The following is a 12,916-nucleotide window of genomic DNA, read 5'->3' as shown; positions in this document are numbered from 1 at the left end:
AAGTAAATCCTTCACTTCAGGGAACTGCATTTTTGGGATCTGGGTTAAGTGTATAGTAGAAATAAGCCCCTTGGCTATTTCTCCTTAGTGGTAGAGGTATATTCCTTAGAGAGTTCCTCAAAGTCTTTGAGGTTTTCCAAAGATCAAACTAATGCCAATCCACAGCATTGTCAGATAGGAGTTGATCCACCTCTAGCTTCAGATTCAAATATAGCATGTCCTATAGTGCAGTCAGTGAAGAATGAATATTTTTCCCTTGCCACACAGCATTGCCATCAGCTTAACCAAAGACCAGATCTTCTTATACCACCTGCTCACTGACCAGGTAAGGGCTGTGAAATCAACGAAACTGGCGGTCTCTGAATTCAGCTGTTTTTGTTTGTTTTGAAAAATAATCACTCTTCAAAAATAATGTCTATATATGTGACAGATAAAAATCTTTTTTAAAAAAAATAAATGATTTATGTAGAGACAGGGTCTCTCTATATTGCCCAGGCTGGTCTCAAACTCCTGGCCTCAAGCGATCTTTCTGCCTCGGCCTCCCAAAGTATTGGGATTATAGGAGTGAGCCACCATGCCCAGACTATGACAGATGAAAATCTTAAAGGATAGTTCTACCTTTTTTTGTGCTTCAGTTAGACATATTAAGGGATTATTTCAGTCTCCAAAAGCTAGGACACTTAAAGTTGAGATGACCAACTGCAAGTCCAATTAGTGGAAGATGCATTGGCTTAGTTCCAGGAATTGGTACAACTTTTGCATTTCCTGAAGAAGCAATTATCTTCTTCATGGGGCATAATCCACTTCTTTGTTCATTTTTTCACACTGCTGATCAAGGAAAGTTTTGTGGAATTAACTAGAGTTCATTTGAAGTCATTATACCTTTCTCAGGAAGCTTTGTTGGAGGCCACACTCTATGATTACTTTGCACTTTATAAGCAAGAACTTTTCCATGAAGACCTCTCAGGATTTCCTTTTCTTTCCTTTATATGTTTAGTGTGTTTTAGAATAACATACTACAGCTGATAATGCAACCTAGATGACAGATAATCTCTCTAGCAGAGAAGTCAACTTTAGTTTCCAGCCAAGAGGAGCCATCCCTGTGGGTGGGCATTGATCAAGAAAGAGCTTGCTTAATTTGGAGAGTCTTTCGGCAGTTTGCAAAGCTCTTTCTCCTATGATTCCTTTTTTTTCCCTTCCAACAACCCTGGAAAAAATCTATTGTTATTCCCATTGCAAGGATGTGGCTAATCAAGCTTAGAGAAGTTGAAGCCCAGCCAGGTAATGAGTTACAAATGAGGGAGGAATTGATGTCTTCTGCTCATGAGTCCTGTGCACTTCCCAACATATCACCCCCTCCTTATGATACGAGGTGTGGGGTGAAGATAGCTCTTCCTAACAGCTGCCACACCCCCATAGTTCACAGACTCATGATGGCTTCCAATGGTGGGAGTTTGAAATATGCCAGGCAATAATCTCATAGACAAGGTGAGTACCACTCCACTTGAAAAATGTGTTGAAGTGAAAAATAAGGCCATTATTTAAAAATACCCTGAAGGTTTATAGTACTTAAAATTCTATTTTTAAAAATCATTTATTGTTTTCATTATTAATCTACTCTAGTAGTATTCGACTTTCCCCTGAAGGATTTCTGGTACAGAAAAAGATTGATTTACAAAACCAAAAATAAATCACATGCAAATTAATATTAAATATTGTCAGTATGGTTTCTGATATATAGAAGTTTTGTGGCCCTTGGGCCATAATCGCCTTTTACCAGTCAGCAGAAGACTAAAGAAAACAAAATTTTCTTTAGTCTTTCTTTAGTCTTAAATCTTTTCTAAAGAAAATCTTTTCTAAAGAAAAGATTTAAAGGAAGCGAAAGGAATGCTTTTTAAATCCAATGTCTCTCAGAAGGGTCAGAACTAATAATTTAATATTATTATTATATATTTTCCTTTTTTATTTGCTTTTTTGGTTTTTTAATTTTAATTTTATTTTTTTGTTTTCAAGAAAAATATTTTAATCTGATCTAGAAAATCAAATGCATGCAAAAAATTCATGATGAATCAAATATAAAAATTTTAAATGAAAACTGGATAGGTATTACTGATTCTTCCTTTTACTACAAGCTCAAATATGGCTCAACACAGCACCATTACTGATCCTCTCTTTATTTAGAATTTTTATATTTTGTCCAACATGAATTTTTTTATTTGAGTTTTTAAAAAATATTGCATTAAAATATTATTTACAAATTTTGCACGCAAGCCAGGTGCTACTCACCTCACCGTCATCCTGGCCCTAGCTCTCAACACACAATCTCCATCCCTGGACACTTACATCAGAAATAACCTTTGGGTTCTTCAGGTCATCATGTATTTGGATATGTTAACAGCCCTTTGAGAGCCCCTCTACCCACCAGGGCCCCTTGTTGCAACTAAAACTGTGTCCTGTTAGACACAGACATTGAGGGAGCCAAACCAGCATCAGACAAGTAACAAACGCCTCTCTCCTCAGATTCCCCATGGTCTAAAGAATGCATAATTCCTACAACCCAGAAGCATTGCATGGCTCAGCTATGTATTTCTTTCGATGACTTTATTCATGAAAATGCAAATAGATTGAGGACTAAGCACACAAACAAATACTGCACCTCTACATATTCAGTATAAAGGATTAAAAAAATGATTTCAGTAAATGTCCTATTTTTTAGAGTCTTGAAGGAATATCCAACTTAGCTAGTCTCTCAGAGACCAACTTATCGGAGAATCTCACACAGGGCAGTGTGATGAACACCACAGAGCTGACATGGAGCTCCAGCCACACAGACCACCTAGCTTCTGGGACACAAGGGGACAGGAGAAGGGGCATTTACTCAGCTTTTGAGCTGCATGTGTCCAGCACTGTCAGGACCCTCTGCCTCTGAGGGTATGTAATTGAGGGAACGGGGGAAGTGGAAATTTCAGAATGCATGGTTAATAGAGTGGAGTGGGCAAGATTGTAAGAGCAGAATTTGATGGATACGAGAGCCTTGGCTGAGGCAGCACTTATAGGCGGAGATGAACTGGCAGTAGGACAAGAAGAGGAGCATGCCTTGTGGTAGACACCTGATGGCTAGAACCCACTGACAGTAGACCACTGACTGCTAAAGGTCCAGGTGAATGCGGCCATTGAGGACCTTGCTTCCCACCCTCCTGGTCCTTTCTGGACAATATTCCCTCCCACCACTATAATTATCGGATCATGGTGGAAATGAGAGCATTGGGTAGCATTTGACACATGGGCTGAAGGAGGGATTACAAGAGCACAGCAAGACCCCAGGAGGCCAACGGGCTATGGCCCTCTCAGCTCAGGCATTGTGCAGCAAGCTGCTAAGGGGCTGTGCATGGTGCTTGGGCAATTCTGGCCAAGCTTGGAACCTGCACGTTTCCAGTGACCCCAAGTCAGAGGAAGGCAAAAACATTGGGTAACACGTCAGTCCAGATGGGGAGCCTCAGGATTAACTTGTGTATGCTGCCTCGCCTCTGTCCCACAGCAACCTACAAGATAGGAATTGCTGTCCCTAAATTACAGAGGATGAAGCAAGTTCAGAAAGATTTGTCAGCTTGTCTAAAGTAATGCAATAAATAAGCAGTCTCCAAGTCATATGGATAATCTCTTGGGTATTTTCTCTCTCAGCCATGGAGGCTGTAAAAGGAAGAATCACTGCTTTTCTCAAGCAAATCGGTTTCTTGATGTCTTTTGGTTCTCACTCCTTGCGTGTTCCTGATGCTTTGACCCCTTTTATAGATCAGGGTGCTCTAGAATAATGGATGGTCTTGGGTGGTGAATTAAGGTGGATAAATAGGGACAGGGATGGTTAAATTGGAAGCCTTTCTTACAACCTTGATGGTTTTTTTTCCCCCTCAAGTTTCCTTTTCCACTGAAATGCCACACCAGTGCTTGTTGGATTTATGCGTGGCCAGACCGATGTGTTGTTTTTTCTTTTTCTTTTTTATTTTTTAAGTTTCCCTTGAGAGAATAAATGGTAATGGAGAGAACTATTTAAAAAGGTCCTGATTTCTCTTGCAACACCGTAGCTAAACCTGCCTGATTTTATGCGCATTTTTGTAAGGATCAGCTTGTTAGACAGTATTAGCAGAGAAATGACGCCTTGATCTTGGTTTGCAAGCACTTCTCCCATCAGTCCTGGATTAGGCCATGCAGGGCTGTTGGTTTATGCATGCTGCAGCAGTGGGCATAATGAATATAATTTACCCAGTGGACAAAGGTGTGTACCAAGTGAATTTAAATAATTGGTATGAATTGACTAGTAGCTAAGAAGTGGGCTTTTAAAGAGATACTAAAGATTGAAAAGTTTTTTTTTTTAAGAAAATAAAAAACATTGATTGTAGATAATGAAAAGCTAGGGTTTGCCCTCTTCGTGTCTACTTGCCTTCCAAATAGTTACATCCAAAACTGTTTTTCCCTCTCCCCTACCTTGCCCCCTGTTAAAATAGAAATTGGGATTAATATCCTACTCCTGAATACATGTAAAATTTGTACAAAAATATCTTCTATGAAAATGATTTGTAATCTGTAGACTTATTACCTGGGAGATGTCTTGAAATGTAAAATCCCATCCTTTGGGTTGTGGGTTGTTTCCTCCAAATAAATCTGATCTTTAAAAAGAAAAAAAAATAAGTTGTAGAAATGAGAACCCAGTACAATCTGTTTGACCTCAAAGACTGTGGTCTTTCCACCAAATGACACAGCCTTCAAAACTTCTGTTTCAAAAGTATTTAAAACATCAACAAATACTTAAGCTAGCAAAAGCATCTGAGACTTGAGAATTCTTGCAAGCAAAGAACAACAACCAAAAAAGTGAGCACCAAACTGTCAAGAAGTCAATAAAACTCAGTGGCCTCAAACTAGACTGATACACGAAGTAAAAGATACCAAAGACGCTTGAAAACACTTTGCATTCACAATAACCTTGATTTCAACAATGGAAAGACACCAACTTTGTTAGCAATTCAAAGATACCAACTCAGAATGTAAAAGAAATAAAGGTAATAGGATTCACCAAAGTTTTGCTCTGTAGCCTGTATTTTGCAGGTTATTTTCCTGTGAATGATTTTAAAGCTTTGCTCTTGTTTAACAAACACATTTTATTGCCTTCAGGTTGGAATTAAGCACCAAATATACAAACCACAAATATGTTTAGAAGTTGGACTGAAGAATTTGATTTTTCAGGGATTTCACAGTCACATTCTCCGAATCTAATTTTACAAAACAGAAAGTCAACATTTTATCTTATGATTTGGGCATAAATAAGGTTTAATTTTTATTATCAGTAAGGAGGATGAATTAAACCGGGTAATGTTTCCATTAAAAAGTGAACAAAGTGTATGGCAGCCATGAAAATTCATTTTGCAGCCTCTAAGTACATGGAACACATTTGAGCAAGAGCCCAGCCACTCATTTTTAAATTCATTGCCATGTTTGACCCAAAGCAACACTTCCCATGGGCTGTTCCCAGCCAGCAGCTGAGTACAGCAGGGACAGCCCCATTCTGGGGAGACATAAGACTCTTCTGACAGCCAACTGTGCCTCAAGGACCCCTTGAGTCTTGCTGAACCTTCATTATTGCCACATGGGGTCTAGGATGTCTCCCATCCAGTCATTCTTCTCTCGCTCCTTCATTCAGGGCCAGGATTGCAATGCAGTCTGACAGCTCTTTCAGCTTTTCCCAGCTCTCTCTCCACTTCCTATTTTATAACTCAATAAAATCATTGTATGTTTAATCCTTTCTTGGTGTCTGCTTCTTAAAAAAACATACGGCCGTGCACGGTGGCTCACGCTTGTAATCCCAGCACTTTGGGAGGCCGAGGCGGGCGGATTACGAGGTCAGGAGATCGAGACCACGGAGAAACCCCGTCTCTACTAAAAATACAAAAAATTAGCCTGGCGTGGTGGCGGGCGCCTGTAGTCCCAGTTACTCGGAGAGGCTGAGGCAGGAGAATGGCATGAACCCACGAGGCGGAGCTTGCAGTGAGCCGAGATTGCGCCACCGCACTCCAGCCCGGGCGACAGAGCGAGACTCTGTCTCAAAAAAAAAAAAAAAAAAAAAAAAACATACATTCACATCACACATAAACAAAAGTAAAAACTGTGATAACTTATTTTCTTGAATTTTGTATTTATTTCTGAAGTTTTAGAGCTTAATTTAGTACATTTTACATAGTACTTAATCAAATTGGTAAAAAAAGATATTCATTTAATCAATGAATATCATAGTAAAAAACGTGTGAAATATGTAGCTTCCAATTGCACACCAAATTTTACATATTTGTGATCTCCCTTTTTTAACATTTTATTCATAGAGGATAAGATATACGTCTAGGATTGGAGATGGCTGAATAGAAGCCTTCACTACTCATTCTCCCCACAGGAACACCAAATTGATCAACTATTCACACACAAAAAAGTACCTTCATAAGAACCAAAAATCAGGTGAGTGATCACAGTACCTGGTTTTAATTTCATATCACAGAAAGAGGCATTGAAGAGGGTAGGAAAGACAGTCTTGAATCACTGGCACTACCCCTCCCCATCCCCCAGCAGTGGCTACATGGTACAGAAACAGAATCTGTGTGCTTGGGGAAGTGAAAGCACAGTGATTGTGGGACTTTGCATTGGAACTCAGTGCTACCCGGTCACAGCAGAAAACAACACCAGGCAGAATTCAGCCGACACCCTGGGAGGTAGCATTTAGACCAGCCCTAACTGAAGGGGAATAGTCCATCCCAACAGTCTGAACTTGAGTTTCAGTGAGTCTCGCCACCACAGGCTAAAGTGCTGTGGAGACATAAATAAATTTGAAAGGCAGTCTAGGCCACAAGGACTGCAACTCCTAGGCAAGTCCTAGTGCTGTGCTAGGCTCAGACCCAGTGAACTTGTGGGGCATGTGACCTAGTGAGACACCAGCCCAGGGTGGCCAAGGGAGTGCTTGTGCCTCCCCACCCCCAACCCCAGGTAGCACAGCTTGCAGTTTCAAAAGACACTCCTTCCTTCTGCTTAATGAGAAGGAAGAGTAGAGAGGGCTTTGTCTTGCAACTTGGATTCCAGCTCAGCCACAGTAGGATCTGGCACTGGACAGGGACCTGAGGCACTCATTCCAGGTCCTAGCTCCCAGATACATTTCTAGACATTCCCTGGGCCAGAAGGGAAGAACCCAGTACTGACAGGATTCGTAACCTGCTGACTAAAGAGCCCTTGAGTCCTAAATAATCAGCAGCAATAATGAGATAGTACACACCATGGGCCTTGAGAGAGACTCTGAGACATGCTGGCTTCGGATGTGACCCAGTACATTCCCAGTTGTGGTGGCTATGGAGAAATACTCCTTCTTCTAGAGAAAAGAAGAGGGAAGAGTAAAGGGGACTTTTTCTTGCAGTTTAGGTACCAGTTTGGCCACAGTGAGGTAGAGTACCAAGCAGGCTCTTGGAATCACTGATTCTAGTCCTTGGCTCTTGGGTGGCATTTTTGGACTGCCCTGGGCCGAAAGGGAGTCCACTATTCTGAAAGGTGAGTCCCAGGCCTGGAAGCATTCACCACAAGCTGACTGAAGCCCTTGGGCCTTGAGTGAACACTGGTAGTAGCCTAGCAGGACTCCCCATGGGTGTGTGGTGGTGGTGGCCATGGGAAGATCCTCCTCTGCTTGTCGTAAGGGGAGGGAAGAGTGGGAAGGACTTTGTGTTGTGGTTTTGGTGCCAGCTCAGCCACAGTAAAATAAAGTACCAGGTAGATTCCTAAGGTTTCTGACTCCAGGCCCTTGTTCCCAGATGGCATCTCTAAACCTGCCCAGGACTAAGAGGAACTCACCACCCCAAAGGAAAGGATGCAAGCCTGGCTGGCTTTACCTGAAGCTGACTGTAGAGCCCTAGGGCCTTGAGCAAACATAGGCAGGAGTGAGGTAGTGGTTACAGTGGGCGTTGGATGAGACCCAGTGCTATGCTGGTTTCAGGTCCAAATCAATGCAGTTTCAGTGGTGGTGACCACAGGGGTGCTTGTGTCACCCTTCCCCCAGCTCCAGGCAGCTCAGCACAGAAAGAGAGACCCCATCTATTTGAGACAAAGTTAAGGGGAGAGAATGAGAGTCTCTGCCAGGGCATCCAGAGAATTCTTCTGGATCTTATCCAAGACCACTAAGGCAGTACTCCTATGAGTCTAAAAGAGCCACAGCATTACTGGGGTTGGGGTGCCCCTTAATGCAGATATGACTGCAGTGACCAAAAACATAGATCACAACACCCAAGTACCTTCAAATACCTGGAGAGCCTTTCCAAGAAGGACAGGTACAAACAAACTCAGACTGTGAAGACTACGATACCTAACTCTTCAGTGCTCAGACACTGATAAATATCCACAAGCAACAAGATCATCTAGGAAAACAAAACCTCACCAAATAAACTAAATAAGGCACCAGAAACCAATCCTGGAGAGACAGTGATATGTGACCTTTTAGACAGAGAATTCGAAATAGCTGTTTTGAGGAAACTCAATGAAATTTAAGATAACCCAGAGAAGGAATTCAAAATCCTACTGATAAATTTAATAAAGAGATTGAAATAATTTAAAAGAATCAAGCAAAAATTCTGGGGTTGAAAAATGCAATTGATACATTGAAGAATGCATCAGAGAACTGATCAAGCACAAGAAAAAATTAGTGAGCTTTAAGATAGGCTATTTGAAAATACACAGTTAAATTGTCATCAGTTTAAAATAATGGGTTATAAGATATTATTTGCGAGCCTCATAGTAACCTCAAATTTAAAAAAACATACAATGAATACACAAAAACTAAAAAAAAAGAAATTAAAATATATAACCAGAGAAAATTACTTTCATTAAAAGGAAGACAGGAAGGGAGGAAAGAAGTAAGAGAAGACCACAAAACAACTAGAAAACAACACAATGGCAGGAATAAATTCTTACTTATTAATAATAACATTGTATGTAAATGGACTAAACTCTCCATTCAAAAGACACAGAGTTTCTGAATGGATTAAAAAAAAAAACAAAAACCCAATGATCTGTTGCCTACAAGAAACATACTTCACCTATAAAGACACACATAGACTGGAAATAAAGGGATGGAAAAACATATTCCATGCAAATAGAAACCAAAAAAGAGCAGTAGTAGTTATACCTACATCGGACAAAATAGATCTCAAGACAAAAACCATAAAAAAAGACAAGGAGGTCTCTTTATAATAATAAAGGGGTCAATTCAGGAAGAGAATATAACAATTATAAGTATATATGCACTCAACACTGGAGCACCCAGACATATTAAGCAAATATTATTAGAGCTGAAGAGAGCTCTAGGCCCCAATACAATAATAGCTAAAGACTTCAACACCCTACTTTCAGCATTGGACAGATCATCCAGACAGAATATCAACAAAGAAACTTTGGACTTAATCTGCACTATAGACCAAATGGGCCAAAATTAATGAAAGAAAAGAAATAATAATGATTAGAGCAGAAGTACATGAAATTGAAACAAAGAAAACAATTCAAAAGATCAATAAAGTGAAAAGTTGGCTTTTGAAAAGATAAACACAATTGACAAATATTTAGCCAGACTAAGGAAAAAAATAGAGAACACCCAAATAAAATCAGATATGAAAAAGGAGACATTACAACCAATGCTGCAGAAATTCAAAGGATCATTAGAGGTTACTACAAGCAACTGTATGCTAATAAATTGGAAAACTAGAAGAAATGGATAAGTTCCTAGATATATGCAACCTACCAAGATTAAACCATGAAGAAATCCAAAACCTGAACAGATCAACAACAAGTAATGAGATAGAAGACACAATAAAGATTCCCAGCAAAGAAAAGCCTAGGACCTGATAGCTTCACTGCTGAATTTTACCAAACATTTAAGGAAGAACTAATACCAATCCTACTCAAACTATTCTGAAAAATAGAGGAGGAGGGAATACTTCCAAACTCATTCTATGAGGCCAGTTTTACCCTGATATCGAAACTAAAGACACATCAAAAAAAACAAAAACAAAAAACAAAATACTACAGGTCAATATCCCTGATGATGGCTAATGCAAAAATCCTCAACAAAATACTAGCAAACCAAATTTAACAACACATTAGAAAGATCATTCATCTTGGGCAACTGGGATTTATTTGTGGGATGCAAGGATGGTTCAACATATACGGATCAATCAATGATCACATCATATCAACAGAATGAATGACAAAAACCATATGATCATTTCAATTGATGCAAAGAAGTGTTTGATTAAAATTCAGTAACCCTTCATGATAAAAGCCCTCAAAAAACTGGTTGTAGAAGGAATATACCTCAACATAAAAAAAAGCCATATGAAACAGACCCACAGTTAGTATCATACTGAGTGGGGAAAAACTGAAAGTCTTTCCTCTAAGGTCTGGACCATTACAAAGATGCCCACTTTCATCACTGTTATTTAACATGGTACTGAATGTCCTAGCTAGAGCAATCAGACAAGAGAAAGAGATAAAGGGCATTTATCTCACTTGAAAAGGAAAAAGTCAAATTATCCTTGTTTGCTGATGATATGATCTTATATTTGGAAAAACCTAAAGGATCCACCAAAAAACTGTTATAACTGATAAATTAAGTAAATTTGCAGGATACACAATTAACATAGAAAAATCTGTAGCATTTCTATATGTCAACAGCAAACAATCTGAAAAAGAAACTTAAAAAGTAATTCCATTTACAATAGCTACAAATAAAATTAAATACCTAGAAATTAACCAAAGAAGTGAAAGAGCTCTACAATGAAAACTATAAAACATTGATGAAAGAAATTAAAAAGGACACACAAAAAATTGAAAGGTGTTCCATGTTCATGGTTTGAAAGATTGTTAAAATGTCCAAAGCAATCTATACATTCAATGAAACCCCTATCAAAAAAAATGACATTCTTCACAGAAATATAAAAAATAATCCTAAAATTTATATGGAGACACAAAAGACCCAGAATAATCAAAGCTATATTGAGGAAAAAAAAAAAAAACGGGAGGAATCGCATTGCCTGACTTCAAATTATACTACAGAGCTATCATAAGCAAAACAGCCTGGTATTGGCATAAAAACAGACACATAGACCAAAGAACAGAAAAGAGAACACCAAAATAAATCCATACATCTACAATGAATTCATTTTCAACAAAGGTGCCAAGAGCATACAATAGGGAAAGGACTCTTTCTTCAATAAATGGTGCTGGGAAAATTAGACATCCACAGGCAAGAGAGTGAAACTAGACCTCTATCTCTGACCATATACAAAGATCAAATCAGAATGGATTAAAGACTTAAATCTAGGACTACAAACTATGAAACTACTAAATTCAAACTATGAAAACATCAGGGAAACTCTCCAGGACATTAGATAGGGAAAAGATTTCTTGAATAATACCCCGTAAGCACAGGAAACCAAAGGAAAAATGGATAAATAGGATTACATCAAATTAAACACCTTCTGCACAGCAAAATAAACAATGAGCAAAGTGAAGAGACAACCCACAGAATGGAAGAAAATATTTGCAAACTATTCATCTGACAAGGGATTGATAAACAGAATATATAAAGAGCTCAAACAACTATATAGGAAAATAATAATCTGATTTTAAAATGGACAAAAGATCTGAATAGACATTTCTCAAAAGAAGACACACAAATAGCAAACAGACATATGAAAAGGTGCATAACATCACTGATCATCAGAGAAATTCAAACAAAAACTACAATGAGATATTATCACATCCCAGTTAAAATGGTTTTTATCCAAAAGACAGGCAATAACAAACACTGCTGAGGATATGGAGAAAAGGGAACCCTCATACACCGTTGGTGGGAATGTAAATTAGTACAACCCTAGGAGACCAGTCTGGAGGTTCCTCAAAAACCTAAAAATAGAGCTACCAGCTATCCAGAAATCCCATTGCTAGGCATATACCCAAAAGAAAGGAGATCAGTATATCAAAGAGATATTTGCACTTTCATGTTTATTGCAGCACTATTCACAATAGCCAAGATTTGGAAGCAACCTAAGTGTCCATCAACAGATGAGTGGATAAAGAAAATGTGTTACATACACACAATGGAGCACTATTCAGCCATAGAAAACAATGAGAACTTGTCTTTTGCAATAACATGGATGGAACTGAAGGTCATTATATTAAGTAAAATAAGCCAGGAACAGAAAGACAAACTTCATATGTTCTTACTCATTCGTAGGAGCTAAAAATTAAAACAATTGAACTCATGGAGATAAAGAGTAGAATGATGGTTATCAAAGGCTGGAAAGTGTAGTGGGATGAAGGGAGGATGGTTAATGGGCACAAAAATAAAAATAGATGAATAAAATATAGTATTTGATAGTACAACAGAGTGACTCTAGTCTACGATAATTTATTATACATTTAAAAATAACTGAAAGAGTATAATTGCATTGTTTGTAATACAAAGAAAGGATAAATGCTTGAGGTAGATAAATACCCCATTTACCCTGATGTGATTATTATGCATTGTACACCTGTATCAAAATGTCTCATGTACCCCAATGTAGTTTGGATATATGTCCCTGCCCAAATCTCATGTTGGAATATAATCCCCAGTGTTGGAGGTGGTCCCTGGTGGGATGTGTCTGGGTCATGAGGGTGGATCCCTGATGGCTTGGTACTGTCCTCAAGGTACTGAGTGAGTGAGTTCTCGGGAGATCTGGTTGTTTAAAGTGTGTCCTATCTCCCCAACTCTCTCTTGCTCCCACTCCTGCCATGTGAAATACTTGTTCCCCCTTGGCCTTCCACCATGACTGTAAGCTACCTGAGGCCCTACGAGAAGCAGATGTTG

At 38.9% G+C, this 12,916-nt stretch overlaps 1 protein-coding gene across 3 annotated transcripts in view; it reads right to left on the bottom strand.

Annotated features, from left to right (window-relative positions):
• LOC134731437 (uncharacterized) overlaps positions 1 to 12,916 on the bottom strand; it is a 134,174-nt gene that overhangs the window by 68,730 nt on the left and 52,528 nt on the right. For 2 of the 3 annotated variants that reach the window (XR_010113704.1, XM_063609628.1), the window contains exon 2: positions 4,595 to 4,664. Coding sequence is in view for 1 of the 3 variants with exons in the window: in XM_063609628.1 (XP_063465698.1) it covers positions 4,595 to 4,664 (70 nt within the window). In the remaining 2 variants the exon portion in view is untranslated. Of the gene's footprint in view, positions 1 to 4,477; positions 4,665 to 12,916 lie in introns of those variants that run through there. The other variant, XR_010113705.1, reaches the window with a different exon arrangement.

Source organism: Symphalangus syndactylus, chromosome 9 (genome assembly GCF_028878055.3).
Source record: "Symphalangus syndactylus isolate Jambi chromosome 9, NHGRI_mSymSyn1-v2.1_pri, whole genome shotgun sequence".
NCBI classification, from domain to species: Eukaryota; Metazoa; Chordata; class Mammalia; order Primates; family Hylobatidae; genus Symphalangus; species Symphalangus syndactylus.
This window is presented reverse-complemented; position numbering and strand designations above follow the sequence as displayed.